Below are 23,293 nucleotides of genomic sequence, written 5' to 3'. Positions count from 1 at the left end.
AGGAAATGTCTTGGAACCTTTTGTATCTTTGGCTCAGTGTCTTGTCTTCAGGCTCCTTCTCTGGGTGCAGTCATGAGTCATTCATGGACACAGGGCTATTTAGGTGGCAATGACTACTAAATTGTAAATATGGCTTTAGAAAGTTGGGTGTGGCGAGACTTAAGAGTACAACTTTAGTTCCTAAGTGGGTCACCACTGGGTTTTGGGGGGGTCATTGCAAAGAAAGTTTAGAAGTGTAACAGTGGTGGGCTGTGTTAGTAGGAATTCAGCACTATTGGAGGGGGGAGCTAGGCAGCATGGTGGGTATATTGTTATCTGGGGGGGAAGTTGGATACTTAATTTAATAAAGTCATGTTATTTCTGTTGGTTTGAATGCGAGCGAATGTTACACAGTTTTGTATCTACTCTGCTTCTAGTTACACTTCTCCCTTTTCTTTTGTGATGTGAGATCTCTTGATGTTGATGTTCTTTTTTTTTTTTCCCTTTTTTTTTTTTTCTTTCCACCCTTTAATTATATGCACGTAGGTTAAATGAATACCTGACGAAAGGGCCCACGTTTCAAGGCAGTGACATTTGATAGCTGAGAGAGGAAAAAAGTGGCTTTAATGAAAATCAACCTTTGGAATTCCTGCTTGTAAAAAAAATTCCCATTCCGCATCTTGTGCTGGCACTAAAGACATGATCAGCAGCAGCAGTGTATATGGTATGTCAGTTTTGGAATTTACTTCACATGTGTGTAATATAATAATGACAGCTTAATAGCATTGGGGGGGTGGGGAGAAGTTGAACTGTTTGCACTTCATGTATGCAAATACTCAGAGATTCCCAAAAAAACTTCTCTTAAATTTTTCATTTTGCCCCCCCCCCTTCCTTTTTTTTTTTTAGTATAATCATTTTTGACACTCAACTATTGTCAAAGATCTCATCAGAATAAGCAAGTTTTCACAGCTCTAGGGTCATAGCCTGAACTAGCGGTTTAGAAGTTCACTTTTTTTTCCCTCTATTATGGTATATTATTGACTTTTTGTTTTTACTTTTTTTGCCCTTGATTCATCTGTTCCATTATGACCATTTCAATATAATTGGCAGAATCCTGTTTACAACTTCAAAATAGCTGGTGGTCGATTTGCTTAATGATCTGGTTGCCAAAGGTTATTATTAAAAATTTGTATGTTTCTTTTTGATGTGCTTTTTATTATTTAGTACAGCTTCTGACATTTTTTTTTTTCACCTTTTTCTCTCTTTCTCATTCCTTATCCTCCACCTCACTTTACTAAAGGTCAGTGGAGATGCAGGAGGAAGGATTTAAGGAGATTTTGGGGGGTTTTAATATTTTTGTAGCGTGTTAAAAAAAAAAAAAAACATACAGTAAATTGCTTGTTTCAGCTGCAGGATAAATTCTTAGATATTAAGAGATTATCTTTGAAGCTGATGTGCAGGCCATAATAATATAATAAGGCATTGTACCATAGTATTACAAAGTGAGGATAAATTAAAAAAAGAAGCTGATACATTAAATTAGTATTTTTATCTATTTCGGTAACTCGTAGAAGGACTGAATGCACACTTTAAATGATTGGATTTTATTTTGCATTTGTGGTACTTGTTGACATGAAAAGATCAATAAGTAGACTGTTTATTTTGCATGCACATAATCTGCACTGGGAAATGTTTTGTAGAGAGCAGAACCTTTTTTTTTTTTTTTTTTTTTTTTTTTTCCGGAGCTGTTGAAGCGAATTTGATTGCCAGATGGGAGATTTCCCTGTGTGATCTTAAAGCTGTAATATATATTCTGAGCAGATTGGACTTCTGTTTGGTGATGAGAAGGATATTACATTTTAGAAATTTGAAATAAGCAATAGTACAGAGTGCTAAGGTCTGCAAAATGGGCATTATTTTAGACCCCAACCTATATAGAAAATGTGTTTTTTTTTTTTGTTTGTTTTTTTTAATATATATATTTTAATAATTGAATGCAAAACTACTGTGTTTTTAAGTTTTTCTTTCTAAATAAACATAAGTACTTTAAACATGTTTGCATTGCTAAATGATGTAAGGGATAAGCGTGACCGTGATACAGTGCAGGAATAAATATTTATAATATGTGTTGGATTATTGGGGAGAGATAAAGCAAAGTGAGGGTTCCCAGAGTTAAATATTGCCTATAGAATGCAGGATAGTTGTGGTATTTTTGTTTTGGGCCCAGAAAGCTTGGGAATTAGGGACTGACTCTCGCACTCCTTGCCTTCTCTGCTGTTGCAAATTAAAAGTGTGTTTTGGTTCAGGAAATGAAAGCTACAGTGTGTCTTTTGAAACAAGTCGTTTATCAAGAACAACATCTATCATGCTGCGACTTGTCACACTGATCCTCTAAAAACTTGGCTTCTATGTGGACCCTGCTTTGATGTTTTTTTTGTTTTTTTTTAATCCCCAAATTTATAAAACAAGTTGAGAAAACAAAAAAAATAAGAACTTGCTCAGATGTGTTTTTAAAAGCTCAAAAAGCAAACAAACAAAAAACACTTAAAAAAAAAAATAGTAATTATCACATGGCCATCACATACCGAGCCAAGAATGTTATGTTTTAGTACAGCTATATTCATGTGATGCAGGACATGGTGGCAAGAATATGTATGTGTGTGTGTTACATGTTTGTTTACATTGGTGTCATGCATCTTGTTTGGTGATTTATGTCAGGCTCTAGCTTAAGACTTGGAGTCTGTGTTTTGTGGTTGATCTGTTGATTTTTTTTCCTTTTTGTAAATTCTTTGTTCTGAAAACTTGTGAATTATACAACAGCCTTAATTATTTTTTTTATGTCTCCACCCCTTTTACACACTCAAGTTTATCATAAAAAACCCTGCAAAGTTATGACTTAAACATCTTTTATCATCCTGACTCTTTACGTTGAGATGACAATGTTTGCTGCGCTGAGATGACAATGTTTGCTGCGCAATAGGTGACTTACCAGTCATTTATTTAAAAAAAAAAAAAAAAGCAAGCAGGGACACGTTAATATAGCGTTTGGAACTGTGTGTCAGTGTAAGTGTTGCTTACGTCTATAACTCTTACTACTTTTTATTTATTAGGTCGAGAAAGCTAAATTGAGATTTCTGTAGTTTTTATTAAAAAAAAAAACTCCAAAAAAGAAAAAAAAAATAAATAGCCTTCTCTTTTATTTTATCATTGCTACTTTTTGGCCTACTTAATTGATAACCCTTCCATCTGTAGCCATGGGAAATGCAAATGGGAGCCTCAAATTGATTAATCTCTACTTATTCTTCTAATTTTGTAACTAAATGCTTTTAGGGTGGCTCATATTCACTTACAAAACTTAGGTTTAAGTCTAGTATTATGTGATGTATATCGTTACAATAACGACCATCCCCCCCCTACTTGCACCCACATTAAAACCTCTTAATTAGACATATAATTGTTCCTAATTGCTTAGAGGCCAGCAGAGTTTTGTTTCCCATTGGTAACAATTCTTCGGTCAGAAGTATGATATTTAGTTGAATTCTTTGTGTCCTTCCAAACCAAGTGGTATCATTTGTGGCTAAAAACTCCAACCTCGACTTTTGCATTCTTCAGCTTCTTGTTTAAATTAGTCTTTCTTTACTTAGGTGTCAGTAATTTTCTCCAGTCCAACCCTGTTGTCATTTGTTCTTTTTTTTTTTTTGTGTGTGTGTGTGTGTGGGGGGGTGTGATTGAGAATTTTTTTTTTAACTTTTTTTCTACCCACCTCCCCCCTTTCCATTTGGAGCTGTTGTGACTGTTGAACTCGTTTTGACCAGAGACCTTACCAGAGACCTGCATGTGTTTGTATTTTAAATTTAGTGGAAGGAAAAATCTGGAACTGTCAGATTCAATTAGCGGCAAGTATTCATGCAGAGCTGGGGAAAATGATTGATCTTGCCGCATTCCTAATCAACAATTAATCAACCAATCAACGGAGTTGTATGGGGAAAAGAACAAAAAAAAAGTGAAGTCCTTAAGAATAAGTACTCAAATCAGAAAAGACTTGATGCCATCGTCCGTGACGCCAAAAACATCCTGGGTGCCAGTTTTGTTGCTTTTAGCTCAGCATCAGAGGGGTTAACAAACCAAACTTTGTAGTACCTTCCCAATGGGAACCTCGTGTTCCAGTTACGTTTTGAGAGGTAGCGAGAGGGTTAATCTATACTTATCGTCAGAGTTATTGATTGAGTCCTTGGATTATATCATGATCTATTGATTTTTGGGGATAAAACAGCTCTCTGGCTGCGAGACCCTGGAGAGGCATTACAGTCCAGTATGCTTCTGATTAGCACAACTTAAATAATTGATTCATCTGTAGATTCTTTTCACCGAGTCACTGATGGCAAAATGCTAGAAAATGGATCTGCAGAAGGAGAATTTCTATAGTCCATAGAATGATAAATCGTTTCCTACAAGGGGGAGAAAAGAGGAGTTTTGTAAAATCCGGTAGTGCAATTCACTGTAAAATATGTAACGTTGGGATGGACTGAGCAATTAGAAGATATTCTTTTCATCTTCGTCATAGATTAAAGATGGAGCCGGAAATGTCACAACAGCAATACAATTGGACAGACGTGCATATATATAATGTTTGTGCAGGACCCATCGTTAACCCTTTGCTTTAGAATGTTGTGTTACAGGCCGGGACATGTGGGTGCAAACGGTAGATTGTGACGTCCCTCATGAACCCTCTGCTCACTTTATAATGGAAACTCCACGTGTTGGCAAATTGCACAACGATGCAGTTTATCTGCTTCTTGCCGCTCGAGAAACGAAGCCTGGAGATATCTATAGGGGGGGGGCTAATCAATGCTCAATATGTGCTATTAAGAACATGTCTAAAAGTTCATTTTAAAAAAATTCATCCTATGTCTTTATGTGGCTTTCATACCGCTATGGGATTACTAATAGTACGACGTCACCAAGATGTGTCTGTTTAACATTGGACAGGATTTGTTCAATATAGCAAGAAATCATCCAAATATGTAATTATTAGTAACACTTATTGAACAGGCGGATGGCAGGGCCAGGAATCCCTGTGCTGTCGGCTAGATTACTATATCATGTAGCAGGAGAGTTTTATTGTGACACTTTTTATTTTACGAGCAAAACTCCATATTAGACATGTTAAGAAAAAAATAGATATATTATTTACACACTTACCAACACAGACAGTGCCGGCAGTTAGGAATACGTCAGGTACTTACAATTATGTTTCTGTAGTTTTACATTGGACTGCATGTAGCTTTATCTTAACTGGTTGTCCCAGAAAGTATTAAGCGCCTTATCTTACCACTTTCTGGGAAATCCAGTTATGCTGCTTTAAATTATCTATCCTTACGTGTGTGTGTAATATACATACATACATACATACATACATACATACATACATACATACATACATACATGTGTGTGCATACACACATCCATTCTTGTGTGGGCGTGTGTATATATATATATATATATGCAGAGGGGCAGCTAAAAGTTGATCAATAGATACCGCGACGATTAGATCTATAGATGGATATTATAAAGATAGGTCCGTATTGTTAGGACCGAAATGTCGCCACTTTGGGCTGATTAAATAGCTCCGTTTTTCATTATGAATGGTGTGCTGCCTCTGATTCTTTTGGACATATATAATATATTTACACACACACACACACATTCTCTATCTTTATAATATCCGTCTATAGATCTAATCGTCGCGGTATCTATTGATCAACTTTTAGCTGTCTATCTGCATATCTGTGTACATGAGAAATATATATATATTATTATATCTCAAACAGACATACAATTTTCTATCTTTATAATACCGTCCCTCTCTAGATCTGATAGTTATAGTATGTATTGATCAACTTCGAGCTGTCTCTCTACATATATATAGCAATACGGATACCATAACAATTAGATCTATAGATTGTAACTGTCTGTGTGTGTGTGTGTGTGTGTGTATATATATATATATATATATATATTATATTATATTGAACGATCTTTGTATGGGGCATCTCGTCTCTTTCCTGTAACATTTGCATCATTTCCATCCATTAAACCTCCCGTTTGCTCCATCCCCATAATACCCGGGTCCACGTTATAATGTCACTCCGGATTTCCGACCCCTTTAAACATTGGGTGACTTTAGCTGTAATCTTCCGTGCAGTTATTTTATGTGGTGCTATAGAGTGTGTCAGGCCTGTGTATTTTTTTTTTTTTTATTTTGTGCTTTCTTTATATAATGCTTGTCTTAATAAAGCATGAGTCTAATTTCCTGCAATTAGGAAACGCTAATACGAAAATGTGTTGTAATTACTTCAGCATGAAAATGCTGCCTGTTGCCAGGAACTCTGCATTCACGTCTCCAGCAGCAGCAGTGGCGGTGGTGGATATTAACTTCGTTCACAGCGAGACACAAACTGCTGTTAATTCTTTGTTTTTGTTTTGCCTGAACAAAAGGGGATTTTTTTTTTGACATCGCTTCTCTCTATGAAAGAATCATTCTAAAGCTTGGGATTTGTCACATAATGGGACTAGGTTGGGTGAAAAAAAAAAAACTTCCAAGCCAGCAATGTTTTGCTCCAATTCTGGGGTGGGGGGGTTAACCCTTTCACCACCACCGAGTGGTCTAATGTTTGTCACTTAGACTTTGCTAGTAGCAAAAAAAAAAGTTCAAGAAAATGTAACGTTTAACGCGGTGCTCATACTTTTTTTTTTTTTTTTTTTTTTTTTTTTTTACTTGGTTGCCTTAATACATAAAGGTGCAGCGGAGCAGAGATTATAATTTTGGTGCCACCACTTTGTGATTAAAATACCGTGTTTTTTACGTAGGACTGCCGCTGTCATGAAGCGGCAAGCGGGAATAGAAAGTACGTGGTTGTGTAAGTTTGAGATGTCGTAACTGTTACGATAATTAGCAGTATTGCAATGTTTTCTGCCCTTATCTGTCTGGCATCTAAAGGGTTAACAACATCCTATGCAAAATGGGGTCTCGCTAAATGCAATGAAACTGGGTGCCGATATTTTGTTATAGGCGTCGTGCATGCACCGGAGATGTGCGGGCAAATTGTTGTGACCCATGGCGATACGACAGCACATTACTACTAGTTTTACATAGGACTGCAGAAAGTGATAACGCTACGCTGCTCTGTAGGGTTAAATGAGAACATCAACTCCGCTGCACCAAAACCTAATAGGTGTTCTACTAATTAGTCATCTTGCAGGGAGACAATATTTGGGTGCCCGTAGGCCCTTCCCTTTGCTGGCACCTGAAAGGTTAACAAGTTTTTTTTTTTTTTTGTTTGTTTTTTGTTTTTAATAGAAAAGGGCATCTCCCTTCTTCATTCAGCTCACAGTCTGCAATGAAACTGGGTCTGTAAATATTTCATAAGGAAAATAGTTTCGCCTGATACTTGTTTGTAGGAAAGAGGTTAAATTATGTCACTTGCAGAGGATCTTAAATGACTTCACTTAACCCCATCCAGGCGAGCTGGAGATGATTTCCCTAATAAAATATTCACACCCTCCTATGTGCTGCATGATGGCGGCGTGACACCGAAATCTCGCTCCAGTATGAATTGTATGTTTTATCACCAATTTGATAATAATTTTATTTTTCGTCCCCACCTCTCTAGGTCATATAATACAATAACAGTCTATAGGAACACTTGTTTTTCCTCTATTACAAGTGCGCGGCTAACACTACAAATAATTGTGTTGCTCATCAATGCTTCTCCACTCATTATTTATTTATTTTTTTATTTTATTTTTTTTTCTACCGCTTTTACGATTTTTCTGAGCACTCGTCCTTGATTCTTGGTGCTTATTAGACTATTTTTAGGCTGTGTATTCTTCAGGTGCTTTTTTAATTCATGTAACACTAGAGTGGTTTCATGTCGCAGAAAATCCTCTTCGCTGAAGTCTGGTAATTATGGGATTTTTTTTTTTTTTTTTATAAGCACATACAATGTATATCCTTTTATATTGGAGGGCATTTTTAATTGAAATTGGTGATTTAAAAAAAAAAAATAAAAAAAATCTGTTACTTGTTGCTTTTTATTCTGCAAACTTATTATTTTTTTTTAATTATTGTTCATAGAACATGTATGAATAACCCAAATGTTTTGCTGAAAATAATTGTGTTGGTCTAATGTGCTTTGTGTTTTATACATATTGTTATACATTTTTTTTTTTTTTTTTTTTTTATAAATCCTATTTTTTTGTTTGTTTTTTTTCATATCTTTTTTTTATATTGTCCTTTTTTTTATTAGATCAAGTTGATATAGTAGCGGCATTGCACATGAGCCGGTGTTCTGTAGTTCATTTCTGCATCAAATCTCTTGGCATTCAGAAGCGATCTTGTGTGGGTTAATTGTATATGTATTTACTGTGACAGAGTTTGGCAAATTTCATTAATTTCCTCAGTGCAACTTGAAAATTTTTTGTTTTTACTGCTGTACCCATCCACGGCACAAAATTTTTGATCTACTTTTTTTCCATTTATATTTTCTGGACCCTTTTTAAAGCTTTTGTGGGTATTTGGTGCTTCTAAAACGGAGGTATCGTTTGCCGCCGACCATTTTTAAGCATTTTCTAACTTGAGTCTTGTACTTGTATTAAATTCGTAAAAAAGTTGAATCCTTCGTATATGCAACAACTATAAAATGCTGTTGCAGAGTAGGCCAAGTGGCTGAAGATGATGATGATGATATCTCATTGATTGTTATGATAGACGCTCTTTTCTAGGGGTATTTAGCTGAATTGGTCGTAAAACTTTCTTGTCGTTGCATTCCTTAAGTTAAGAGATTGTAGTAGGTGTCCTTGTAAAACCGGGGATGACGCCTCATGATGGCCATACCCTTAGAGGAATTGCTTTTTATTCTTTCTATAAACTATTGGAATACGTGCAAGCACTTTAGTTTTGGCACCCTAAAGATTTGTTAATAATGTTTTCCAATTCTTTGATAATCATGGCGTGAAAGCTGTTCTTGTCAGTTACTTATACACGTTCTGGTCTTGGCAGTAGTTAAGGTAATAATGGAACTTTTTGCCTAAAGATGCCTCATTCGTAAAGAAGACATTGAGTTACTTTTTGTAAGGCCTTAATATTCCATCAGCCATGGTCTCCAAATCAATTGCCACTGCCTTTTATGACTTTGCTGCCTTCAATATTTAAAATTAATTGACTTCTTTGTGTGAGGAGTTGTAACAGAGTGGAATTTTGATCACTTGCTTTGGCCCATTGTGGCTTCTTGATATATATTGTCTTTTACGTGGAGGCACCTGCTGCTTTATCATAGCTTATTCAGTGATCACGATGCCCCAAATAGTTAAATGACAAATTTAGCCCGACTACATCTGTATTTTTAAAAGCCATTCAGACGATTTCTTTATCTCCCGAGTTATTTAGGATGATTATGAGAAGCTATAATTCTTCTCTACTTAGCAACAATAAAAGTGACTGTTGGTGTCAGTGGCAACACGGCCTTGGTACCAAGAGGGTTAAGTATCCCGCTGTTGGTTGAGAAGACTCTATTTGTCGACTTCGCCAGGGAGATTTGCCATTTCCACAGACTTAACAGGCTATTGGTATCGCAATGTGATGCCTGAGATACATTTAAATCAAGCAGCTGTTTCAAGTTGCAGCAGAAATCTGCAGTTGGAAAGTCCAACAAGAATATATCTGAATGTTCTTGTAGGCTCACCATTTATTTTCAAAAGCTATTTTTGACATCACTCAAGGATGGCTCAGCTATGAACAGTCAAATCAAAAGAGCTCAAAGAAAAAAAAAAACAGGGAGAAAAAGTAACTAGATTCTTTTATTCCTTTCGGAAACCCAGATGCTTACAAGATTGTTTCAGTGAACAGAAAGAATTGAGCCTATATTTAATCTTCTGTTGCTCTGTGTAGGAATGTCAGAGAAAGCCTTCATAACAGAATGTTTGCACCGTATCTCTCATGGTAATTTCATCCAGTGTGGTGTTTTGTTTTGTTTTTTTTCTTACACAGTTACATTATTTTTTCTGGAGGCATCTGATTTAACGGAAGAATGGCTGAAAAATGGTCTGTAGGCCTAATTCGGGCTTGAAAATGTTTTTGAAGGTTTGACAAATCTAGATAAGCCAACTTTACGAGGAGTTATAGTGAATAACTTCTCAAACTTTGACTTCCTACCATATGTAACATTTAATTCTGTAAAATGCTAATGACTTTAAGGTTCTTGGTAACAGTCTTGGTTTTTACTTTCAATCCTAAAGTCTTTATATTGCCTTTAAAAACCTTGTGTTTGAAAATGTGTTGAGGATTGTGTGGTAGGTGTGTACCGGTAATGTTTTGGAGAAGTCAACTAAGATCTTAAACTACTGTAAGGATCATATCTAGTGATGAGCGAATGTGCTAGGATAATGTGTTATAGGAGTATCTTGGGTGTGCTCGAATAATATGTTCGAGTCTCTGTGGCCGCATGTTTTGCCGCTGTTAGCCGCAACACACACATGGATTGCCTAACAAACAGGAAATCCCCACTTATGTTGCGACTGTCTATCAGCAGCGAATCATGCAGCCTTGGGGACTCAAACATGTTATGCATGCACACCAAAAATGCTCAGATAGCAAGTTATTGAAGCACATTTGCTCATCACTATATCCTATTACTGTGGTCCTATGCCAATTTGTAAAGTGTTGATGGTCTATTTTCAGTGACATACTTGATAATTTGTCTTCAAACTGTGAAGATCGTTGACTTTTGGGTTTGTTCTTTGGGAATTGGTTTTATTTTTTTTAACCTTTTTCGATATTTGGTGTCACTTCTAATTGGAAGAGGTTTCTCTTAATCTCATTTAAAACACATTAATTTTCTGTCCGAGTACATTCAAGGTTTGGTTAATAGGTTGACTAAATTGCTCATATACTGAGGTGAAAAACAAGGTATTGGTAGAGGATGATGGTCTCTAGATCAATTGACTTTCCATGTTGTAAATTACCACACCATGGGAGTTGTGGAATGTAAAAAAAAATATTGTTTTGAGTCAAGATAAGAATGCAAAGTCTAGGAACAGTCTTTTTTTCTTTTTTTCTTCCATACCTTTCTTCTTTCTAATTGATCAAAAAGTGTTGATTCTTTAGGCTTTTCTTTTTAAATACATACTTGCATACGGCTAAAACTATCAACAGGTGGTTTAAATGCCACAAGGCAAGTTTAGAAGAGTTCTCTTTCTCTCGTGGAATCATCTTTCGCTACAATGAGGCAATTAACAGTGAAATGTCTCAGTGGGAAAATTCCAGCTTGAGGCTACATTGTTGATGGGAACGTTTTAGCTACTTGTAAATTTCTTAAGCATAATTCCCACTATTGTCTTTTATTTTTCTTATATGTTATACTGTTAAATTGGTACGGTTATTGAAGTGACTATCGGGATTAGAGTAGAAAGCCAATGCCGAGCCTTTGAATGGACATTTTGCCATTAATTTTCATATAATCTCCTAAATGGCAAAATTTTTGGAATGCTCATTTTTTTTTTTTTACATTCAAGTAAATAATCCCTTAATTTTCCCTTTTAAATACAATTATTTGTCCTATAATTTAGAATGTGTGGAATCTTCATGACAACTGATTTGCTTTGAAGTATTTGCACAATCTAAATCTTATCTCTGGTGATAATAACATTGCTTGTAATCTGGTGCATGGTCAGACATTGGCCATCAAAGAAAGATCATGCGAGTTGTTTGACTAACGTTGGCGGTGTCATTTGTTTAAAGATATTAAGTGGAAAGAACAATAATTAGCAGTTAGCATTTTAAATGAAGTGTAGATGCCTGTGTGTTTAAGAGACAGCCAGGGACAAGCTATGTGACACTTGCTTCTGGAGCCCTCTTGACACCGAGATGCATGTGGCTTTTGGAGACACCTGACAGAATAAGACAGATGGTTTGCCGGCCATCCTTGATAGGATATGAATATAAATAAGTCTCTTTAGAGATTATAATCGGGGTTGATTGTAGAGCTGATATGGCCCATTACCCAAGCACTCATAAGGCCCTTGTGAAAAATGGTGATGTGTTGATCACTATGACAGTTGTTTATACTGTATTTGTGGCAGTTTTTCCTCAAGCTGGCATAGAATACAGCATTCCGCAGAGATGATAGATGCATGAACTGACTTTGATGTGGTTTTTACAGCACTGTTAGAAGACATTTTGAATAAAAGTATCTAGCTTTGTCATATGTTGCCTAATAATTTTATTTTATATCAGCCATAATACAACAAGAAGAAGTATCCCAGTAACACAATTGCTGAAGGCTGGTTAGGAACCAAATGCAAGAGGAATGAGAGCGGGTGAAAGTGATGGTTATGTTTACCAGGGGTGCTTATGTATGGACACAACACCAATAAGAGCCTAAGGCCTCTTTCACACATCCGGTTTTTGTCATCCGGCACGATGCGGCGAAATTTTTAATAACCGGATCCGGATCCAGCACCGGATCCGGTTTTGTCCCATAAGCTTTCATGGGCGCCGCATCGTGCCGGATGGTTATGCGTTGTGTCCGGTTGTTGCCGGACACGGCATAAATTAGCCGTCCGGCATCTGCAAAAAACTTTCCCTGCAACGTTTTTTGTCAGCGCCGGACCGGCTTTTTCCACAGCGCATGCCCGGACTCTGTGAATGTTAACCCCACAAGTGCCCGGCAAGAGAGAGATCTCTCACTGTCACCCGGACACTTGTGAGAGATCTCTCTCGCCGGGCACTTGTGGGGTTAACACTCACAGTGTCTGGGTGAGAGAGAGAGATCTCTCTGTGGGGTTAACCCCACAAGTGCCCGGCAAGAGAGAGAGATTCTCTTGCCTGGACACTAAGTGTTAACCCCCCATGTCTCTCTCTCCACCCCCCTCCCCTCCCCTCCCCTCTCCTATCCTCTCCTCCCCTCACCTCCCTTTCAGCAGCTGTCTCATTGGCTGCCTCTGTCCACCTCGTCCTGCGGCTCCTTTAATAATGTCCGAGCCGTATCGTCTCGCCGCACACGCATCCGGTGTCACGGCTGCAGGCCGGATCCGGCGGCCCGGCTTTTCGCCCCACACACCGGATGTGTGAAAGTAGCCTTAGAATCCATGGCTGCAGACATGTGGCTGGAAAAAGAAATACATCTTGTATGCTTGCAGAAAGGAAGAATCCTCTTATGGTATAAAATTTAAGTTCTTTATTTAAGTGATGCGTTTCGGCACCTGACTGGCTCCTTTTTTCCAAAGCGTCTGTCCAGTGCCGAAATGTTAGTTTAATAAAAAGCTTCATTTTATACCGTTAAGTATTTTTCATTTCCGTTGGCGCAACCCAAGCACCGTGAGTTCTCTCCACTAAAGTTTTAACCTTAAAGTTTTATGGTTTAACACAACTAGCTTGGCTCGTGTGAAATTTTTGCACATTGGTCATCGGGGGCGCAGGCAATTTTAGAAAAAGCAAGCTGGTCAAATCTAAATGTACTTCATGAGCTGATGAACACAGACAGGTATTTATATATGTAGATTGGTAATGCAATAAGTTGTTTTGATAAGTAGAGGCCAAAAAAATGTTTTCCGGTTGAGGTGCCACCTGCAGGTCATTGTGTCTTTCTGCAGGTTTATGAAAATGAATGTCTAAACTGTATTTAGTGATAAAATCCGTGAATGTGTGGTTTGTTTGGCTGTTTTCTTGCTGAAGGGAGCAAGTTTACCTTTCAAATGGTGTATTTTGTGTGTGGGGAGAAGTAATCAGCGAAAAAGCAGTGCATGTTTACAAATGTGTTGGTAGTGTGCTTTGGGGTACTGTGGTGCCACCTGCAGGTCATTTTTCCTTACTGCAGGTTTATGAAAATTAATGTTTAAACTGTATTTTGTGATCAAATCGTGGATGTGTGGTTTGGCTATTTTCTTGCTGAAGGAGGCAAGTTTACCTTTCAAATGGTGTATCATTTGTGTGTGTGAGTGCAGTATGAACGGAGATACAAAGGAATCACCGAAAAACAGTATTTAGAAATAATAGAATAGATGAAGGATATGGAAATAATTTCTTGCTTTATAGTAAACTAGCTGAAGAGCCCGGCGTGGCCTGGGCATAGTAACCAACTGTGGTTAGTTATAACAAATTATAATAATTATATTGCACATAAATCCGTGCATCTAATCCTATTCTGTGTGATATTGTCTTGTCTGCTGAGCCGTGTATCTAATCCTATCCTGTGTGATACTGCCTGCTGAGCCATGTGTGTAATCCTCTCCTGTGTGATACTGATTGCTGAGCTGTGTATCTAATCTTATCCTGTGTGATACTAGGCTCCCCCTGCAGTCTGTGTCAGAGGGTGGTCTTTGCTGGCATGGTAATAAATTGTTATTTCCAGCTTTACAGAAGGACGATAACACCATAGAAATGATAACAATAATAGGCCTCAGTTACCACAACTGTCTACAAAGAAAACTGTTGCTGATAGCAACCAATCACAGCTCAGTTTTCATCTTTTAAACAGCTCTGGGACAGCGTGGCAAGTTTTGAGTGGTGACTTTTGTGTTTCGACTTTTATGTGGTGAGGTTGGTGTATGTGTGGTGAAATGTGTGCTGAGGGTGGTATATGTGTTGAATCACGTGGTAGTGTGTGGCGCATTTTGTGTTCATATCCCCGTGTGTGGTGAGTATCCCATGTCAGGGCCCCACCTTAGCAACTGAACGGTATCTACTCTTTGGCGCCATCGCTCTCATTCTTTAAGTCACCCTTGTTCACATCTGGCAGCTGTCAATTTGCCTCCAACACTTTTCCTTTCACTTTTTCCCCATTATGTAGATAGGGGCAAAATTGTTTGGTGAATTGGAAAACACGGGGTTAAAATTTTGCCTCACAACATAGCCTATGATGCTCTCGGGATCCAGACGTGTGCAAAATGTTGTGGCTGTAGCTAAGACGGTGCGAATGCCAATCCCGGACATACATACATACACACCCACATTGAGCTTTATATATTAGATTTTAGGCTATACTATTTCGTTTCATCAGATCATTGATTGGGAGGTCCTAGCACTGAGACCCTCACTGATTAGTAAAATGTACTGGATTAGGAGCTCTTAAAGGGGTGTCACCAGTAATACCTTCTCCCTGGGATAGGTAATTATCTACTCATCACTGGATGTCTGACCATTGGTGTGCTTGACTTTCACTCCAATTTTGTAGTAATATTGTGAGGAAATGCAAACACAATAGGGAGAAAGGTCTGTGTGGGGAAAAAAGATACAATATCGTGTTGTTCACCTAGGGGATGGTGTGGTAACCCCTGAATGCATTTTCCAAATAAAAGGACCTTCATCAAACAATCTTGCAGCAAGAGACCCTCTTCCATTCTCCCACTCTATTTTAAAAGTGCTTTTATTATTTTTGCTGTGACTTTCATTTCAGTCAATGTCTATGGTATTGCCGGAGAAAGCGGAGTATAACAATCTGGCACCAGCAGTTCCGTAGAGAATGAATGGAGCAGAGGTTGAGCATGCATACTTCTGCTCCCTGCAGAGTTTGCTCTGTACAACTCATTCTCTAGATCTGTACCCCCATTCTCAGAAGTACCGCGGGTCCCGATGGCTTGCCTCTGCGAGATCAGTAATTTATCCCCATTCCAATGGTTATGGGTTGAACTTTCAATCGTCGGATTCCCCTCTAATAGTTATAGTCTATGACCTGACAGCATTTCTCTGTTATATAATTATACAGCCAGTGGGAAATATTAGGCAAAAAATAGCATAAAATCCCCTAGTGTTAGGGATAATTGAAAGTCTCGAAATCGGGAACCACCGCCGACAATGACGCATCAGAAGCTTGTGTACTTTCTTTAACAATAGGGCAGTAATATGCTGAAAGTTTAAATGGTGACAGATATGGGCTGGGAACTCTAGATGCTTAGATAATAATAATAATAAATTTTATTTTTATAGCGCCGACATATTCCGCAGCACTTTACATTTCAGAGGGGATTTGTACAGACAATAGACATTACAGCATAACAATAATCACATACAGTAGATTATAACAAATACCAAGAGGAATGAGGGCCCTGCTCGCAAGCTTACAGTCTATGAGGAAAGAGGGAGACACGAAAGGTGGGTGGTAACAGTTGCCCTGATTGTATGGACCAGTCATAATGTTAAGTGTGTAACAGTACAGACACAGAGGGCTAATGGAGGCATAAAGCATGTGGGAACATGATGCGGGGAACCTGGTTATGGTAAAACTTTTGGCTGTGCCACACAGGGATAGATTAGGTTAATGTGTTGAGGCGATAGGCCAGTCTGAATAAATGCGTTTTCAGGACACGCTTAAAATTGTGGGGATTGGGGACTAATCGTATTGACCTGGGAAGTGCATTCCAAAGAATTGGCGCGTCACGTGTAAAGTCTTGGAGACGGGAGTGGGAGGTTCTGACTATTGAGGATGCTAATCTCAGGTCATCAGCAGAACGGAGGGCGCGGGTAGGGTGGTATACTGAAACAAGGGAGGAGATGTAGGGTGGTGCTGAGCCATGGAGGGCTTTGTGAGTGAGGGTAATAAGTTTATACTGAATTCTGGAGTGGATGGGTAGCCAGTGTAATGACTGGCACAAGGTAGATGCATCGGTGTAACGATTGGTGAGGAATATGATCCTGGCTGCAGCATTCAAGACAGATTGGAGGGGGGAGAGTTTGGTAAGAGGGAGACCGATTAGAAGAGAGTTACAATAGTCGAGACGAGAATGAATAAGAGAAACAGTAAGAGTTTTTGCAGAGTCAAAGGTAAGAAAAGGTCGAATTCTAGAAATGTTTTTGAGGTGCAGATGACAAGAGCGAGCCAGTGATCGAATGTGGGGGGCAAAGGAAAGCTCGGAATCAAGTATGACCCCAAGACAGCGGACCTGTTGCTGGGGAGTAATGGTGGAACCACACACGGAAATGGCAATGTCGGGTATAGGTACATTAGTAGAGGGAGGAAACACCAGGAGTTCAGTCTTTGACAGGTTCAGTTTCAGATATAGTGAGGACATGATATTAGACACAGTGTTTAGACAATCGCCGGTGTTTTCTAGAAAGGCTGGCGTGATGTCAGGAGAAGAAGCGTATAATTGGGTGTCATCAGCATAGAGATGGTACTGGAAATCAAATCTACTGATTGTTTGACCAATAGGGGCAGTGTACAAGGAGAAGAGGAGGGGACCTAGAACCGATCCTTGGGGGACCCCAACAGTAAGGGGAAGATGAGAGGAGGAGGAACTGGCAAAAGATACAGTAAAGGAGCGGTCAGAGAGATAGGAGGAGAACCAGGAGAGAACGGTATCCTTGAGGCCAATGGAACGGAGCATAGTGAGGAGGAGCTGATGATCCACAGTGTCGAATGCTGCAGAGAGATCCAAGAGAATTAGCATGGAGTAGTGACCATTTGATTATATATATATTATTATTTAAAAAAAAAAATAAATAAATAAATTATATATATATATATATATATATATTTATATTTTTTTTTTCCCCTGGTTGCATTGGTCTAATGTCTGTAAATACAATATGACTAAATTGTGTTACAATATCACCAGGCATCTGCAAATACTTTAGTAATTATGAGTTTACACCAAGCATCGTCTTTGGAATGACATTTAAATTTGGTGTGAATTTTTTTTTTACTTTGATGTAATTTACAACACCTTCCAAATGTCACCATTGTACCACAGCAAAACTGCAGCAAAATGATAAACGTTGATTTTTTTTTTTGTTCTTTTTTTTTTTTTTCCATTTAAAGAAATATTCTAGGCCTTGTCATCGATCACCCATAACTGGGATAACAATGTTCAGCTGGTGGGGTCTGACTACTGGAGAGCTTTATCTGTCCAATATAACATAAGCGTGCCCATTTTCCTTTCTCTTGTTTCTCCCCACCAGGACATCTGTGATGGATAGGAATCATATTTTGATAGTTGACAAATGTAATGTGGGCGTTAGAAATGAGCCAATCTCAAATTTGAATTTAGTAGTTTAGGTCAAATCTGGCCAGGAAATTTCAATTTGAATTGGAAAATGACCTAATCGTAGCCAAGACATTTAGAAGCTCTGATGTCTCTTTCTAGATCCCAATGCATAATAAGTGTAAGGCTAGGATGGGCTTAAAAAATAATGTATACTAAACTCGCCTTCTATCTCTGCTGCCACTGGTCCTTTACTCGCTCCCTGCAGTTTTCTATCTATACCTCTGCAATGTCCCACAATGACTAGTCTGCACTCATTTCATTGATGTCTATGATTTTTACTGCACCCCCACTACTTCTCCTAACCCCACTCTTGGCCCTAATAAAATTATAAAGCTTATACTTCCCTCCCATGCTGGCGCCATTCAAGCGGTGTCTGCACACGCTCTTCCAAGGCTTCCGTGTGGAAGTTGTGACACCTGTTGATTGGGCGCTAGCATCACATCACAACACTGCATGGGAGCTCCAGGAGCCCGAGTGCCAACACCACGGGAATGGCACCGGCACAGTAAGTGAGTATAATGTATAGGGGTCAAACATTTTATTAAGAAAGGCTTGCGGTGGTGGACAACTCCATTTTAATGTTTTTTTTTCTTCAGAAAATGCCGAAATGTGCTGTTAAGTTTCTGAAGCCAAATGGCAGAATGTTTCCAGACAAAGCCTATCCCACTGGTCACACATTAATGGTATATAAAGATGAGCGAATAAATTCTCAGGACCTTGGTCTAGCAGCCACATCAGTATTTTGTGGCCACCTGACGGAAGCCCTCATACCACCTTCTACCTGCTGCAATCTTCTGAGTCTGGCTCAAGGTCATAGCTCAAGGTTCACTAAGCACCAGGCCTACTGATCAGAAGAAGTGCTAGGGATTCAAAAAGGTAGTAGACAGTTTTCACGGCTCTTATTTGACAGCCTTTGAACTTCTTGTTATGGCTGCCGGACCAGGGTCCTAAGAATACAGAAAAGATAGGCTATTAGAAATGGGCAAATCTATTGACCCCAATAATCCAAAATCCCTATTAGAGCCTGTGCACGCGTTGCAGATTTTTCTTTTCTACTCAGATTTTTCACAAAACCTGAAGTTTCCGGATTCCAGCAAAGTGAATGAAAATCCTCATGTCTCATATACACGTTGATAAAAGTTGCACCTAGCACGTCCCAAATAGAGTTAAAGCGGTTGCCTAGAAAGCATTTTTTTTAAAGACGCAAATTAGCATAAAATATTTTCTGTAAAATAAATTCTTGATCTTTCAAACAACATATTTTTAGACACCTGAATATACACAAAGTGATTCTTTTCATTCATTTTATTCATTCATTCATAGATATAAAACATCTTTTATTAAGATTATTTATTTGATACGAGGATTTGAAGAAAACGGTCATGATTTACTGTTGTGGTCAACTACGCTCTGGTCGCCAAGGCCTGTACTCTTTCCAATTACGCCAGGCTTTTTAGCATCACTTTTCTCTGTATAGTTAATATGGTTCATTAATGATTAAATGGTCTGCAAGTGATTTCAGGAAGTAAAGCAGCAGGAAATCACTTTGTTTAATATATTATGTAGCGTCTTCTCTTTTTTTTTTTTTTCTGCATGCTTGTAGAATAATTCCACATTAGTTATGCTTATGAGGAATATTTATTGAATTTGGGAGTCCACTTATTACTTTTATAAGCACTTGGTAGAATACAGAAAAATTTGCAAATGCTGCTAATTCTATGAGCCAGATAAATATTGTAGAGTGAATGTTTCCTGGCATTGTTCACCAGCTCAATTGCCTGTGTGAAATATCCACCTTTTTTGTAGTTGTAGGTACTTTTTTTTATTTTTTTATTTCTGACTAAAGTATTCATCTATATCTATAATAAACTATACATTTCTACATATAAGAACTGGTAGACTGATTTTTTTTTTTCTTTTTTAATATGTAAGGTTTGGGCACAAGTCCCGTAATAAAACTTTTAAGGGGGTTATTCTAGGAATACAAATCAATGGCCTATTTCACCTGGTTATTATTGGTTAGTTGGTGCAGTTTTCATAGAATCATAGAATCGTAGAGTTGGAAGGGACCTCCTGGGCCATCTGGTCCAACCCCCTGCTCAAAGCAGGATTCGCTAAATCATCCCAGTCAGATGTCTGTCCAGCCTCTGTTTGAAGACTTCCATTGAAGGAGAACTCACCACTTCTCGTGGCAGCCTGTTCCACTCATTGATCACTCTAACTGTCAAAAAGTTTTTTCTAATATCTAATCTGTGTCTCCTCCCATTCAGTTTCATCCCATTGCTTCTAGTCTTTCCTTGTGCAAATGAGAATAAAGTTGATCCTTCTACAATGTGACAGCCCTTTAGATATTTGTAGACAGCTATTAAGTCTCCTCTCAGTCTTCTCTTTTGCAAACTAAACATTCCCAAATCCTGCAACCTTTCCTCATAAGACAGGGTTTGCAGACCGGTCACCATTCTGGTCGCTCTTTTCTGAACTTGCTCCAGTTTGTTGATGTCTTTTTTAAAATGTGGTGCCCAAAACTGGACACAATATTCCAGATGAGGTCTGACCAAAGAGGAGTAGAGGGAAATAATGACTTCACGTGATCTAGACTGTATGCTTCTGTTAATACATCCTAGAATTGCATTTGCCTTTTTTGCTGCTGCATCACACTGTTGACTCATATTCAGTCTGTGATCTATTAGTATACCCAAGTCTTTTTCACATGTGCTGTCACTTAGCCCTATTCCTCCCATTCTATATATGCTTTTTCCATTTTTATTGCCCAGATGTAGTACTTTGCATTTCTCCCTGTTAAAAACCATTCTGTTAGTTGCTGCCCACTTCTCCAGTTTATTTAAATCTTTTTGAATCCTCTCTCTCTCTTCTCTAGTATTAGCTATCCCTCCTAGCTTTGTGTCATCAGCAAATTTAATCAGTTTACCCTCAATTCCTTCATCTAAATCGTTGATAAAGATGTTGAACCCAAGACTTCCATCAGTAAAACCAAGCCGCAACTATTGTGGCTCGCTTAGTAGTCCTGATGGGTGGAATTGGACCAACTTTGCTAACGCATTGATGGATCATCGTAAGTATAGATCATCGATGTGTATTCCTTGTAAGCCTCTTTAATTCTTTATTCTACTGCAATAAAATACTACCAATCGTTTTGACTAGAGACAAGCGGATTGATTCACTGAGGATCCAGTTCAAGTTGAAGTTTAGGCAAATTGTGGTTTCACATGAATTAAAACATTTTTAATATTCGAATTGTGCTTTGCAAAAGAAAGAAGAAAAAAAGTCCCCGGGACCATTTCTCACACTGCTAAAGCATTAAGAGTATGGACTAAACGGCCTGTCACACTAAGCGATATCGCTAGTAATATCGCTATAACGTCACTGCTTTTTGTGACGTTATAGCGATATTGCTAGCGATATCGCTATGTGTGATACTTACCTCCGATCGGCTCCCCCGCTGTCTATCGCTGATCGGGCGAGAACGTCCTGGACCATTTCTCGTTGGGCACTTCCTGCTGGGCTTCCTGTGGCGTGGACTCAGGTGGGAGGACATCATGATCGCCTCATCTGACAGGTAAGTAGCAACCCCTGACCCCTGCTATGTCGCTGGTGAGATCTGCATGTTTGGAAGCTCACTAGCGACCACTTAGCGATGCACCAGCGATCCAGACCGCGTCATAGCACTGGTCGGGATCGCTCGTGCATCGCTAAGTGTGACACTACCTTTATGTCACTTGGCGTTCTTACATGAGCCTCCCCCATAATATCCTGCAGCTATGACATCTTAAGGATCATCAATGCTTGCATAGTGGTGGTCAATCACAGATCAGTGTTTCCTAGCGAAGCATAGATTGTACGGCAGGGTAATTTTCCATCTCCAAACTCACTGGGAAGTCTCTCTCCTGTATAGTGTAAGTTCTTATGGTCTATTCCTTCTCCCTTCTTTCTCTCTCTGCCCCTCTCAATTGTGAGCTCTTATGGTCAGCAAGGTCCTCTCTGTCCAAAGTGCATATTTTTACCAATGCAAAGCTTCTCCGTGTTAAGATTCACACAAATCTAATCATCACAAATTAAATTATAGTTGAAATCGGCAAATTTGAATTTCAAAAGATCTGCTCATCACTAGTTTTGACCCTTCCAATGTTACTCCTTCAATGGAAGTCTTCAAACAGAGGCTGGACAGACATTTTTCTGAGATGGTTTTTAGTGAATCCTACATTGAGCAGGAAGTTGGACATGATGACCCTGGAGGGCCCTTCCAACTCTAGCATTCTATGATTCTACTGACAGAGCTGTATAAAAGATATACAATAGGTACGGAAAGTACTCAGACTCATTTAAGTTTTTCACTTTGTTTCATTGCATCCATTTGGTAAATTCAAAAAAGTTCATTTTTTTTCTCATTAATCTACACTCTGCACCCCATCTTGACTGAGAAAAAAACAGAAATCTAGAAGTTTTTGCAAATTTTTTTAAAAAAGAAAAACTGGTCACATGGTCATAAGTATTCAGACCCTTTGCTCAGTATTGAGTAGAAGCACCTTTTGAGCTAGTACAGCCATGAGTCTTCTTGTGAATGATGCAACAAGTTTTTCACACCTGGATTTGGGGATCCTCTGCCATTGTTCCTTGCAGATCCTCGCCAGTTCCGTCAGGTTGGATGGTGAACGTTGGTGGACAGCCATTTTGAGGTCTCTCCAGAGATGCTCAATTGGGTTTAGGTCAGGGCTCTGGCTGGGCCAGCCAAGAATAGTCACAGAGTTGCTCTGAAGCCACTCATTTGTTATTTTAAAAACTTCTATATTTCTGTTATTTTCTCAGTCAAGATGGGGTGCAGAGTGTACATTAATGAGAAAAAAATGAACTTTTTTGAATTTACCAAATGGCTGCAATGAAACAGAGTGAAAAATTTGATGGGGTCTGAATACTTTCTGTACCCACTGTAAAGTGCAATGTTAACATATGTCAGATGATAGTCATGGAAGTTCAAATCATCATTTTGTTGGCTCCAGTGCCGCAATAGCATGAGTTCAGCAGGCTGCCCCTTCATGTGCAGCTTCCAGGAGGCTGCCCCTTTGTGTGCTGCGTCCAGGACTCTCTGCAATGAATGCTCCACCACTTTTCCTCTTTGCTCTTAGGGTAAGTGCACACGTTGCTGATTGTGCTGCAGATTTTTCCGCGTGGATTTGTCAAAATCCGCAGGTAAAACCGCAGGTCAAAAGACCTGTGGTTTCACCTGCGGATTAGCCTGCGGTTTGACACCTGATCATTG

The 23,293-nt window shown here is 38.8% G+C and overlaps 1 protein-coding gene across 5 annotated transcripts in view; it reads left to right on the top strand.

Annotated features, from left to right (window-relative positions):
• Nucleotides 1-23,293, top strand: part of FIGN (fidgetin, microtubule severing factor) — a 201,519-nt gene that overhangs the window by 689 nt on the left and 177,537 nt on the right. For 4 of the 5 annotated variants that reach the window (XR_012220337.1, XM_073545751.1, XM_073545748.1 and 1 more), the window contains exon 2: nucleotides 526-703. Coding sequence is in view for 1 of the 5 variants with exons in the window: in XM_073545750.1 (XP_073401851.1) it covers nucleotides 679-703 (25 nt within the window). In the remaining 4 variants the exon portion in view is untranslated. Of the gene's footprint in view, nucleotides 1-122; nucleotides 300-525; nucleotides 704-23,293 lie in introns of those variants that run through there. The other variant, XM_073545749.1, reaches the window with a different exon arrangement.

This window comes from Dendrobates tinctorius, unplaced genomic scaffold (assembly GCF_039654945.1).
Source record: "Dendrobates tinctorius isolate UK_male_01 unplaced genomic scaffold, ASM3965494v1 ptg000143l, whole genome shotgun sequence".
NCBI lineage: Eukaryota > Metazoa > Chordata > Amphibia > Anura > Dendrobatidae > Dendrobates > Dendrobates tinctorius.
Note: the sequence above shows the minus strand (reverse complement) of the source record. Positions and strands in the feature narration are given on the sequence as shown.